Source organism: Panonychus citri, unplaced genomic scaffold (assembly GCF_014898815.1).
Source record: "Panonychus citri isolate SS breed McGregor unplaced genomic scaffold, ASM1489881v1 Contig00083, whole genome shotgun sequence".
Classification (NCBI taxonomy): Eukaryota; Metazoa; Arthropoda; class Arachnida; order Trombidiformes; family Tetranychidae; genus Panonychus; species Panonychus citri.
Window position 1 is genome coordinate 167131 of NW_026515488.1, and position 13118 is coordinate 180248.

General features: G+C 32.8%; 3 protein-coding genes across 3 annotated transcripts; 2 read left to right on the forward strand and 1 right to left on the reverse strand.

The window, feature by feature from the left end:
* The first annotated feature begins 238 nt into the window (after window positions 1-238).
* LOC128387332 (WD repeat-containing protein 44-like) lies at window positions 239-5755 on the forward strand. The gene is made up of 6 exons (XM_053346503.1): window positions 239-380; window positions 904-1046; window positions 1349-1956; window positions 2260-2395; window positions 2887-4968; window positions 5034-5755. Exons 1-5 carry the CDS (start codon window positions 239-241, stop codon window positions 4738-4740), a joined length of 2883 nt encoding a protein of 960 aa, XP_053202478.1. The 3' UTR covers window positions 4741-4968; window positions 5034-5755.
* An 840-nt stretch (window positions 5756-6595) lies between these two features.
* LOC128387337 (cytoplasmic dynein 2 intermediate chain 2-like) lies at window positions 6596-9927 on the reverse strand. Its single transcript, XM_053346514.1, is given in 3 exon segments — window positions 6596-7532; window positions 7620-9670; window positions 9673-9927. Coding segments are annotated over 2 exon segments (1584 nt in total). The 5' UTR covers window positions 9911-9927; the 3' UTR covers window positions 6596-7532; window positions 7620-8324.
* LOC128387338 (uncharacterized) lies at window positions 9902-11258 on the forward strand. The gene is made up of 2 exons (XM_053346515.1): window positions 9902-10897; window positions 10959-11258. The coding sequence occupies exons 1-2, from the start codon at window positions 10570-10572 to the stop codon at window positions 11174-11176; spliced, it is 546 nt and encodes a 181-aa protein (XP_053202490.1). The 5' UTR covers window positions 9902-10569; the 3' UTR covers window positions 11177-11258.
* The last annotated feature ends 1860 nt before the right edge of the window (window positions 11259-13118 follow it).

Genomic DNA, 13118 nt, shown 5'->3' on the forward strand with positions numbered 1-13118 from the left:
TCTTCTCGTTTATTTCTATGTATATTGTTGTTTTGGTTTAAACTTCTACTACTACACTATCCTTATTCCAGTGATTCAACTTACTACAGTCTCTCATTTTCTCTTCTTCTTCTCTTCTTCTCTGTCTGTCTGGACCTTTTAAATAATTTAATCTTCTATTCACCTTACTATTACTACTACAACAAAAACAGTTTACTAAATTAAATTAATTTAAAATAATCAAAATATTTACAAAGAAATGGCCAAAGCGGGACAAGGACAAACATTAAATGATAGGTTAAACGCAGCCCGATATGCTCTTGCTGGACAAGGATTGGCTCGAGTTGTTTGTAAGGCAACAACGGAAGAAATTATTGGACCTAAAAAGAAACATTTAGATTGTAAGTAACTGACAATTTTCATCTATCATGAACACCACAATTACAGAAAAAACTCAAATAACAACAACAAGACAAAGAGAATGAAAAAAAAAGGAAAAAGAAGAAAGTGAAAGCAAAAGAAAAATACCTTTACCTTTAGATTGAATATTTGTTGAAAAAGAAACAGTTAAAGGTCAAAGGGTTATAACTCTAGTGATGAACTTCATCAATAATTGTTATTCTATGAGATTTTTTCATCTTTTCTCCTTCTTCTTCACCATCCTTCTCTCTTTCTCTATGTTTATGTCAACCTGAATAAGGTGTTTATATCCAATTATCCATCTTTCCTGTCTTTCCTTTTGTTTTTGTTATATTCTTTTTCCTTCCTTCTGATATTTTCTCACAACAAACTGTCACTCAATTCTTCTCACATCATTTACTTCAATTCTCCTTGTATTTAGAAATGCCACTGATACGCTTTTTCCAATGATCATATGTTATTCTTTTTCTAATTACTATTCGTGTTTATTTTCTCTTGTTCCAGATTTACTTCAATGTACCCACGAACCTAATGTATCTATACCACAATTAGCAAATCTCCTGATCGAGCGGACAAACCATAGCTCTTGGGTCGTCGTTTTCAAATCATTAATTACTGTACACTATCTTATGTGTTACGGGAATGAGGTAATGATAATCCTTCAATTAAGAGATGGATCAAATTCAGATTATTATTGATAATGAAACACCCTTTTAATCATGTTAGTAGTAAATATCTGGGTAAATAATATCATTAATTATAAGGCATAGAGGAAGACCAAATTGATTTGAAGGTTTTTATACCTTCTTTTCATTTAAATTGTTGAATACAATTTATCAATAATATATTTGATTCCACTTGCATTTTACCTTGTTAAATGTGTCACTAATCTGATTATCGTTTTATTTTTTTCTCTTTCTCTCTTTTTCAATATTGATTTTGAATCTAGAATTTTACCCAGTACTTAGCATCGAATAGCTGTAACTTCCAATTCGACAATTTACTCGATAGATGTAGCCTAAAGGGCCACGATATGTTAACTTATATAAAAAGATATTCCAAATATATCGATGAGAAAGTCTCATCTTATCGAACTGTTTCTTTCGATTTCGCCAAAATCAAACAAGGAAAGAAAGAGGACATTTTACACACTATGCCACCGATTAAATTGTTGAACACATTAACTGTCCTTCAAAGTCAAATTGATGGTCTACTTGAATTCGATTGTCCAGCCGATCAACTAACCAATGAAGTTTTACATTCGACGTTTATGCTTCTATTTAAAGACCTGATCAGACTTTTCGCTTGTTACAATGATGGTATTATTATTCTATTGGAAAAATTTTTCGACATGAATCAAAAACGATTTCGAGATGTTCTTGAAATTTACACCAAATTTCTCATCTGCATGGATCGATCTGCACAATTCATGAGAGTCGCTGAATGTATTGGTATCGATAAATCAGAAATTCCAAATTTAAGTAAAACACCTTCATCTCTATTGGAAACACTTGAACAACATTTACAAGCGATTGAAGATATTGAAAAAGGCAAAAGGTAAACAATCAGTTGATCATCTCGATTTTTTCTCTCTCATTATATCATCTTTCCAACCTTAAAATTGAACAATTGAAATAGTTTACAATCAATCGTTAACCATCAGCATCCTGAGGTAATTGGTGTTTATCCTCCTTACCTGTATTGATCTCTACGGATGAACAGAATCTCTTTCCCCTCATAAGTAATCAGGAAATCATTTAGACTTTTTTTTTATATCATTAAGTTTGAAATCACTTAATTTATTTTCATCTAATTATACAATTAATTGTTTTTCTCTCTTCATGTGTTGGATTTAAACAGTAAAGATGCTCAACCCTCTTCGGACGGAATCAGTACCAATAGTAGCACTATTTCAGCTCCTTCAAATGCTGAACTTCCCACCGATGAGCTTAAAGAAGCTCTTGAAGAAGAGATTCAAATGCTTAATCAATTAAAAGTAAGTGTCAAATTGCTTCAACAATTAATCTTTCATTGTTCTGAAATTTACTCATCTTCATTTACCCAACCTTTTCCATGTTTTCCAAATACACTATTGTTTTAATTGTCTCTCTCTCCCATCTTCCTCTTCCCTGTTATGAAATTCAATCTTGCATCAACTTTTGGTATCTTTTTTTTATTTATCGTAATTTATTTTTCTCGTTTCATCTCGATTCCTGTTATATCATGAAATTATGTAATTGCCTGCGTTTGATTGTTCACTTTAAATGAAAATAGCATGAATTTCCTCCCGTTGATGTGAATGCCGACGGTACTACTTCCCGCACTTCGCCTTTAAACTGGAAACAAGAGGATTCCTTGATGGGGTCAGTAGTTTATTAGATTTTTGCTTGAATTTTAATCGATTTTCATTCCTCTCAATTGGATATATTGTTATTATTATTGTTTAACTATTGTTTCTGATTGTCAATGTTTGATTTACTTTTACAGATTAGTCAAAAGCAACAATCAAATCAAGATGATTTAGGTGACGAGACTAAAATACTTGATCAGGTAACATTACTTAATAAGGACACCGGTGAGTGCCGATCATTAAGTCAGGCTGATGATATTTTACCAAAGTGCATCAACCCCTTGAATCCTCATCTATCTAAACTTGCTAATGATTATCAGAGCGATGAAGATGAATCACAGCCTCAGGCAAGTGAAGAACCGACAACATTAGAGGAAGGTGATGAACCTGGAACAACTTTAAAAACAAGTGCATTTAAAATAGGTGTCAAAAAATTAGGCAAATTTGGCCATGGATTCATTAAGGGTGTTAAAAATGTGAGAGGAGGAGCATTGGGAGCTAGTGAAGGTACTCTAGCAGTGGCCAGTGGGACAACAAGTAGTGATACTAAATTTTATAGAGATTCTGTCACCATTGATCCAAGAATATTGAATCTTGATCCACATGATCTATTGTTCCCATCGTTTAAATTAAAAACTAATCGTAAAAAAGATGCTGCCGATTTTGAAGGTTTAAGGTTAATCCAAGAGTTGAACGATTGTCGTGGAGCAGTTTGGTGTATGAAATGGAGCTCATGTGGTCAACTATTAGCGGTTGCTGGTCAAGATCAACTATTACGAGTTTACTGTAGCCATAAATCATGGAAACATTTTACTCAAGCTCGTAGTAAAGCCTCAAGTCAACAAATTTCACCCAATTCAACCAAAGAAAAATCTGTAAACAATTCACGGAACAATAGTATCTCCAGTTCAGAAAATGTTCATAGTCTAAGTGATTCCAGATCGAGAAATAATTTACAACAAGAAGACAACAACAGTTTAGCCGAAGAAGATCCGTTACTTTTATTTAGCGTTTATCGAGGTCATACCGCTGATGTTTTGGACATTTCATGGTCAAAGAATAATTTCCTTCTCTCTTCGTCCATGGACAAAACGGTGAAACTTTGGCATATCACAAGAGTCGAGTGTCTGTGTACCTTTTGTCATAAAGATTTTGTTTCCACGATCAATTTTCATCCTCGCGATGATCGATACTTTCTCAGTGGTTCACTTGATGGTGTCCTTCGTCTTTGGAATATTCCCGATAAAAGATTGACCCTTTTCAACGAGGTAATGGCTCCAAGTGCGGCCAGTCAAAAGTCATCCAATAAATCAAATCAAGAGATGACACCATCACATGGACTGATTACTGCTTCGGCTTTCGTTGAGAATGGAAAGTTTGCCGTGATTGGTACTTATGATGGTCGAGTTATCTTTTACTCAACCGATCAACTCAAATATTCAACTCAGATCCATGTCAGTGGAGGTAAAAACGTTTCCAGTGTTACCGATACCGAAAGGAAAAAGAAACGAAATAGTAATAAAGTGACCGGAATTGAAGGTGTCGCTGAGAGAAAAATTTTAGTTACCACCAATGATTCACGGATTCGTTTATACGATTTAAGAGATTTAACTCTTGAATGTAAATATAAGGGTTGCGTTAATTATTCGAGTCAAATTCGAGCTTCCGTTTCACCCGATAATAAGTATATCGTTTGTGGTAGTGAGAATTCATCTTTCTATGTTTGGAGAACTCGAGAAGAGACAACAACTGGACAAAGGAGAGATCGAAATGCTCAATGGGAATGTGTCCGTTTATTACCTCCCAGTCCACAAGCTCAACAATCTGGATTGAATTCTAATAACGTTGGACCAGGCCAAGCTTCAAAAAATCAACCGGCCATTGTCACCTCAGCGACTTTTGCTCCAATCCCATCTTACCTTGATGATAAAGCTAAATACATTATCGCAGTGGCTGATTTTAGTGGAAGCATCAAAGTTTTTGCCCGATAAACAAGGAAAATTAATGAATAATCAACAACAATCAAGACGGAAACATTTCAAATTGTTCACCAACTCGGACATTTAACTGATTACGAAAAAAAAGGCAAAGGAAGTGAAAATTAGACCATCAAGACCGATAATCAATCAAGATTGTTCACAATGAATTAATGATTTAATTCATCATCTCTCTCTCTCTCTACTTTCACCTTCAACTTTATCTCGTCAATATTAAGCAAAGTAATTATTATCTATTCATAAACAACAATTACACAATAATAATAATTCATTTCTTTTTTTTCTAGTGATAGATTATCAATATTTTTATCAGCATAATTAATCCTGGATCATCATAACAATTTACCACCGTCATTATTATCAATCAGATAAAACCTTTGTGTTTGCTTTTTGATTATCATTGTGACATTGACACATCAGGAGAGAAAGACAGAGATGAAGATTGGAAAATAATTAACGCAAAAACGGAAAAGGAAAAGATAAAAACACTGAAGCACAATCGACTTTTCCAAACTGACCAATACTTTTTTTAGTTCAACCATAGACAAGATTCACTCTCATAGACGAGACATTGAAATCCCTTTGAATTGAGTCGCGATTCCCATCTAAAAGTGTCAATTAACCTTTTGTTTCGGTCACAATTAACTCATCATCACCACCGCTCACAACCCACCGTCACCTCCATCATCATAAACTCTTCCTCCTTCATCAATATGTTTCCCTCCAACAATTTTTGCTCACCTTGTAGCTGTGGTCTGGTCAAAAGAGTAAATTATATTCCAATTGTTTTTTACATCACCGAGAGAAAAAAACTAACAAATCAACCAACAATTTAAATTGAATACTAAATCACTTGTATTTATATATATATTTGTAGATTATATTACAACCACCCCACTTAATCCCAACTCCGAACCACTCAACAAGCCTGTCTCCTTGACCTCACCACCAAAGATGATAATCATTTGAATATAAATAAAATATAAATAATATTTCATTTATTAATTTATACCTAATTATGTAAATCATTTGACAATTAGTGCTGAAGAATCAGAAACAGAAACAAAGTAAACATTAATTGTCATTAATCAAATTACCCTGATAACTAACAACGATAGTGATTAAAGCTTAATAATTTGACTATTATTAATAATATGTTATGGGTTAATCGTTACAATTAACATTCTGTTGTGCCAATCAATTGATTTAATTGTAGGTTTCTACCCAATAATTGTGGGAAAATAATTTCAATTGATTTCTTACCTTGATTGTTGTTCATTAATAGAAATATTTTGCCTTTTATATCATTAGACTATTAGCTGGTTAATTATTGATTAATTAACCAAAGGTATCGTTTGTTAATTAAATTGCTTACAAGGTAATAAAAGACTTTGTTTATCTTTATTAATTACTCTCAATGAGTTGGTTCAATAGATTGGGTTATAATTGTTGTTCATCTCTAATGATTAGTTGATAAAATTGTCAATTAACTTGATCAAGTTTACAATTTGAACTGTAATTTAATCTTAATTTAGATTTCAATTTTCTTCCGTATAATCAATTTATCTTTAATATAAATCTTAACGAGTTAATTAAAACGCTTTCTGTTTAATCACTTCACCTTGATTGTTGTTATCCTTTTGACATTAATTAATCCATTAACAGTTAACCAATTGATAGAAATCTCTTAAAATAATCAACTGAGTTGATCATTTGGTCAGTGATAATCTTGAGGATTGAAATGATTGATCAACAATTGACCAAATCAGTTAACATGTTCATCAATGAGTGAGAGATATTATCTCATATAGAAATTGCAATGAGACAATTGATTAAGTTAATCATTGAGTAAGATAATCCTTACAACTTAATTGTTGTTTTTATTTCCAGCAGCAATTAACAGAAAAGGAGAGTTTTTTACAAAATTAACATGATTGTCATTCGAAGTAATTAAAGTGAAAGTTACATGGACATTCAATATCAACAAACAATTCGGACGTTTGTTGCTTCAAACTAGTTAATTGTAAATCGTTTCTGATTGTAGCTGTTATGCTATTGTTTATAATTTTCTTCTTCTTTCATTAAAATATTCAAATATTCCCTGACCATGTCCAGAAAATCAATTGAGTCGCAAGTTAAAGTCAACCGGTAGCAATAAGAACAATTAAATCAAATCGTCGTAGCAAAGCTTTGAAACGCTTAAAGGACAAACTTCCGGAGACCTGGGAGAAATTTTCGATCTCACTGCGAAGTGAAGTTAAATTATCCAAACAAAATCTAGATAATTCAGCTCTCGTTCCCTCTTGTGCTCTGTTTTTAAGTAAGAGATTAATGTCATAAGAATATGAATCGATCAAGTATAAGACATTTTGTTTAATCGATTCAACTGTTTCGGAATTGTCATCAAGAAGATTAAGTGATATGGTTGGACTGAGAAAATCAATTTCTACGATACTTTTATACTTTGAACTGAATTCGTTGTTAAATTGTTCCACCATTCCGTTGTAAATTTTGGCTAAGATTTCGTACTTAGAGTCAGTTTCTATTGTTGAAAGTATTCTAGGAATGAAATTGCTCAGTAATTTCATTGATTCAATCGTTGTGTTTATGAATAAAACCTCTTCAGTAGTAAAAGGATAACGCTGGTTAATTTCGGTGAGATAATCAATTCGATGTTCAATTTGGCCATGTAAAAAGCGTATGAGAAGTATTTTTGATAATATTTATCCAAACTTTTCGAAAATCTTGTTCACGTAAAGATTCAACAAGTAATTGACTGAGAAGCACTAAGGTAATGATAGATTGAGAAATCAATTAATCATCAAATTCAATGTATGATGAAAGCAAAAAAGTCGATTCAGTTGATTACTTACTCGTTACAAAAGTTTTAAGCAACATTTTAAACATTTCGCAAACTTGGTTCGAATCGAAGTTGAATATATTACAATGTAGTTAACAAACGTATAAAATTAATGTTGAAAAATCGCGAGAAAAATTAATTAATGTCACAAACGATGAAAAAGAATCTCTCTTTGTATACAATAATTAATAAATCAAAGAAATAGTAACTGGATCAGCGTAAAATTTAATTGATTTCTCTAAGTTCTACCATCATATTAAGCTCTTGAACGCTTGTGAGTCCTTAAGATAATCTTTTCATTAGCAGAAATCATCATGATTAAGATTACAATCTAACCATAACGAATCATATTAGATATTGTCGAATATAAATATCATGAATTTCTCGATTGAATTGCCGATTAAGTCATTATCGTTTTCTAGTTTTATCCAGTTTCTTATTATAAAACATGTGATATGAAAGTGATTGTTCCGATCGACCTTAATTGTCTATCATTCCAAAGTACTTTGATCAGAATTGTCCATAAGCTTTGATCTGAATTTATTGCGTTTGTTGTGCCCATCAATTTATACGATACAATGATGAAAGATCTCATATTTGCTAAGGTGATTTTAGTATTTCTCACAATTAGCAGCAAATTTTCCTTCTCTTTGGATAATCAATGGTTCGATCAATATTTTGTACTCCCAACTGTGACAGTCAATTAGATTGTTGTATATTAATGTTGATCCGAAATTATATTTTCATTGGTTAAATGAATTGAATAAAGATGAATCGTATTATTTTCATCAGTTATTGCGATTTGATCATCATGGTTGATTAAGTTTTTCCACATCGATCGAGCTGATTTCCTTTCCTCCAAACTGAATCGGTGAATTAATTTTGGCTTTGATTTGGTGCTAATTGAGTAGACACAAATGAAACCATCGTCTTGAACGGTAACTATTACAGGTCGAGTATTTAACCAAACAGTGGACATGATATTCAGATCACAATGAACCACGAACAATGGTTTCGATTGAAAAACATCCCAAACCCGGAATTCATTGTCTGCACCCGAAGAGATGAAAATGTTACGCAAATTTGGTGAGAAATTGACATTGGTCACTCCCGCTCGATGAGGGACATAGGACATTACGATTGGATTTTTAATCGGCAACCAATCGGAAGGTCTGATTGTGCTATCAGGAGTTCCTTCGGTTGATCTTAAATTACCGTTAAGAGAGCATCTGAAAACGGCACCGGCCTCACAGCCGACGATGAATCCAAATTCATTATCAGGCTCCCATGTGGTTGATAAAACGGGTACTCCTTTGTTAAAGGGCCCAAGGGTCTCCTTCAGCCCCATAGATTTGGGTAAATCGGAAAGGATAATGTTGAACAGTTCAAGAGGTTCGAGTAATTTAGTTTTGATTGTTGATTGCAATTTCCATCGGACGATTAGTCCATCAAGAGAAAAACTGATCAATTCATCTTCCTCGTCAAGATTAACTCTCCCCGACCTTTTGTACCAATGAAGTGCGATAATTTCGTCCTGATGAAGATCACCTCGATTCGGTGATCGATGAGAAATCGGTAAATCAACCAGAAAATCTGACGTCGATGATGATAAATTTTCCAAAAGTCGAGTATCAATAACAATTAAATTACCATTGTAGCAACCAAGAACATAAATTGACCCTTTAAATGGATGAGCAATTAACTTGGTGATACAATTATCGACCTCACAAGCGTAAATTGGCCTTGAACTATTGGAATCATTTCGACGAGAAAATAGATTCCATAATAGTAGAAAAGTTTTATGAATACACCAATCAGAATGTCGTGATACCCGGTAGACAACAGCCAGGGTGGTTTGTGGTGAATTCCATGTGATACCGGAGATAATTAAACTCGAAGATAAAGTTGATGATTTAATCTCACTAATCAGATAATCTAAAATTTTTGAATTTAATCTTCTATCACAATTAATACCTTTACCTGAGGCTCCATTCCAATAGTTTAACCACGATGAAGATAATTGATCAAATTGGCAACTATCACGAATCTCTGATTCGATTAATGGACTGATCGATGAAGAAATCTATGTAATCGATGATAATCAATCTTAATTGTTCTGTCTGATTGTCCAGCTGATCCTTTGGTCAATGATAATCTCGAGGATTGAAATGATTGATCAACAATTGACCAAATCGTTTGGACAAATGAATTAACATGTTCCGGTTTTTGTGTTGACACTTCCGATATTTTCAACTTTTCAGTTTGACTCCAATTGTTTTTCTTAATCACTTCATTTTCCGACATCTTTAATTGTAACAATTAACTGCAAATACCCAACAATAAACACTGATTATTACATTGGAATCAGTTGTGAATCAAATCAAAACAAAACGAAACCAATGGTTACCATTGAGTAGATGAACAATTTGGTTTGATTTTTTTTTTCTAATTCTAATTGTAATTATAATTAACAATAATTTCCGTTAAATTGGTGATTTAAATTGTTACCTTTGATTGTTAAAAATAAAGTTCATCCGTTAATCGGTTTCATTGATTATTGAGCTGTGAAGATAAACTCATTTTAATTATCATGTTTACTAAATTAAATGTAATTGTTAAAATGGTTAATGGACACAAATGATCAATTAAATTGTGGTTAAAGTTTAAATTAAATCATTGAGAGATATTAATGATTATTAACAACAATCAAAAGAAAAGACTAAAAATAAATTGTTCATATCGATACTTAAAAACTTACCAATTAATCAGAACCAAATCATCTGGAACAATTAAAATTATTTAGCAGTTTGATTTAATTTAATTGGAACTTATCAATTTGATGAATATGATTAGTTGATCATTTGAAATGATGATTTTGATTGGATCACTTGATTGAAAAAAAAAGTTTTCTTTCCATCAAAAATATTAATTGTTTGAAGAATTAGAATAATTTTTGATAATCAATGAAATCTAATCAATTGTTAATCTTTAATTGTTTCATTTTCCTTTGTTTCTTATTGAGTCCAATCGATGGATCAATGTTATCGATCATCGCTTATGCCACGATCGCTAATCTACTTAGACCCAGGTCACGATATCCACCACAATCGGCACCACTACCACCACACCCTCAGGTACCACAATTACAATACGAATCATCATCACCAGGTCACTCAGGGGTCAGTCAAATTTTGGAACCACAATCGTCACAATCATTTTTAACCCAATCGGTTGTACCATCGGAACGAGGCTTTGGTTATCCAGGAGGAATTACAATCGATAACAATCCAGGTAATTAAATTGATTGAAATTAATTTTCTTCTCTAATTGTTAACCATTTACCTACAATTAGTAACTGATTGGGCCAAGAGTTTACAGTCTCACCCTGAAAGTCAAAAGGTCCCAAGTTTTTATGGTTCCTACCCAACGAAAGGCTACCAAATCTTCAACGGGCCGCCACCGACTTCGGGATTGTTTCGTAAGAAACCAGGATTCCAACCGGTGTTCAAATTTTCTGGTATCGGCGACCATTTTAAAAGTGTCCCAGAAAAGGGTTTATTTCAACTCTAATCGTCCACTGACCAATCAACAATCAACCAATTACTTAATGGGAATCTTGTTACCTCCTTAATATCAGTTACTGAAATTCAGTGCCAATAAAACTCAACAAACAAAATCAATTGATTGTCCATTACAATTATTGATTCCAATTGATTAACAGTTGCAAACGTCATCAATTGATCAGTTAAATTTGCAAAAGTTTCACAATACAAAAGGTAATCATTTAGGTTGATGATTAATTAATCAAAATTTTCATTAATCAAAATCTAAAAGAAAACGGTGAATAGCAAACTGAAGAGAGGTGACAATTTATTTCCACCAAATTAACTCAGTTTAATTGTCCAATTGGTTACACATAGGGAACAAATTTTAATACCAATTTAATTGTGAAGAATTAATAATAATAAAAAGTTCGTAATTAAGTCAATCATGTTTAAGGAAGACAATCAATTGTTTATAAAACGAGTTCCACCCAAAAAGATGACCACTAATCAACTGAATAATCAGGAATGGATCCCAGTGATTAGCGAATATCAATCATTTGATTCAATCAAAAAGAAATCAATTTTCGATCAAATCAACAAATCGAAAGTAATCAAAGTTTTAATTTCATTCGAATTTAATTATTTCACCGAATTCACTAATTGTAATTTTCTTGTTTTTCCTCTCTATTTCTCTCCCTATTGATTATTGATAGAATCGAGTGATTTTCTTAATCAACCTAATTAGAGATTTTTTGAAAACGTTAATCACTTGCATCTGTATAATCTGTTGCTCTCTTCAAATTAAATCATTGGCCAGTGAATATTTCAAATACGAGGTAGTTGAATCTACTGGTCAAGAGAAGTGCAAACAAATTAATCCACCGGATTTTTCATTCTGTTTCAATGCTCTCGGTTTAATCAACGTAACTCAATTATTCATCTCTCGACCTGACGTGGCCTTAATCGCTAAATTGTCACTCGAAAAGTGTATCAAAAAAGGCGACTGTCTTTTCCATGATGAAAACTCCCTGATTCTTGATCTGACCCATGGACCTGCAGTTGTTTATCCTAATCTGAAAATCTCTGAGATTATCTCATTACTTCCCAAGTTGGATAATCTTCTCACCTCTTGTCATTATCTCTCCAACAATTTGACTCTTCTTCGATGTGATCACTCATTTTTCGAGGTTTATCTTTACTCGCAGAAAATTTGCTTCGAATTTGTTTGGTTTTCTTTTCGAGAGAAACGAACACCTAATCAATTAGTACCCGTTTTCCCTTCAAGTTCAGTCCAAATTCCCGGTTTTCTAAATACTAAATTTCTTTCTATCGAATTGAATTTAACTCGATTCCAAGGTAACATTTTATTGGACATTTTGGCCCATCCAAAGTTTGATGTTCCTTGGAATCCAGAAACTGGAACCAAGGAATTGATTATTGGAGACAATCAGTATATTATCCAAGAACTTACCTATCAGAAGATCACTCATCTATCTTTACCTGAGCCCTATGAAAGTAATTGTACTGATTATTCAAGGTCAGAATTTAGATCACGACGAAATTGTCTCCAAAACTGTTCACTGAATCAGTTCATGAAAATCTCCAATTATTATCCTTGGTATTTTACTGTTCGTTCATTTGATGATCATTTTCTGGCCTTTTCTCATGAGAAAAGGCTAATCTATCAACCGCTGATTCAACAGTTAAGTGAAAAATGCTCATCGATTTGTGGACTTGTCGAGTGTCATCATGAAATGTACAACATGATTGGCCTCACTTCCGCTCGACAAGTTTCCCCTGGAATGAAATTAATCAAGATGAGAATTTATCCTCCCTCACAATCTGATACTCTAATTAGAACTACACCAGTTCAAACTTACGAATATTTCTTTGCATCGATTGGCGGTGTTATCGGTGTTTGGTTCGGTTTTAGTGCTTATCAAATGTTCAATTTGATCAATCGATCT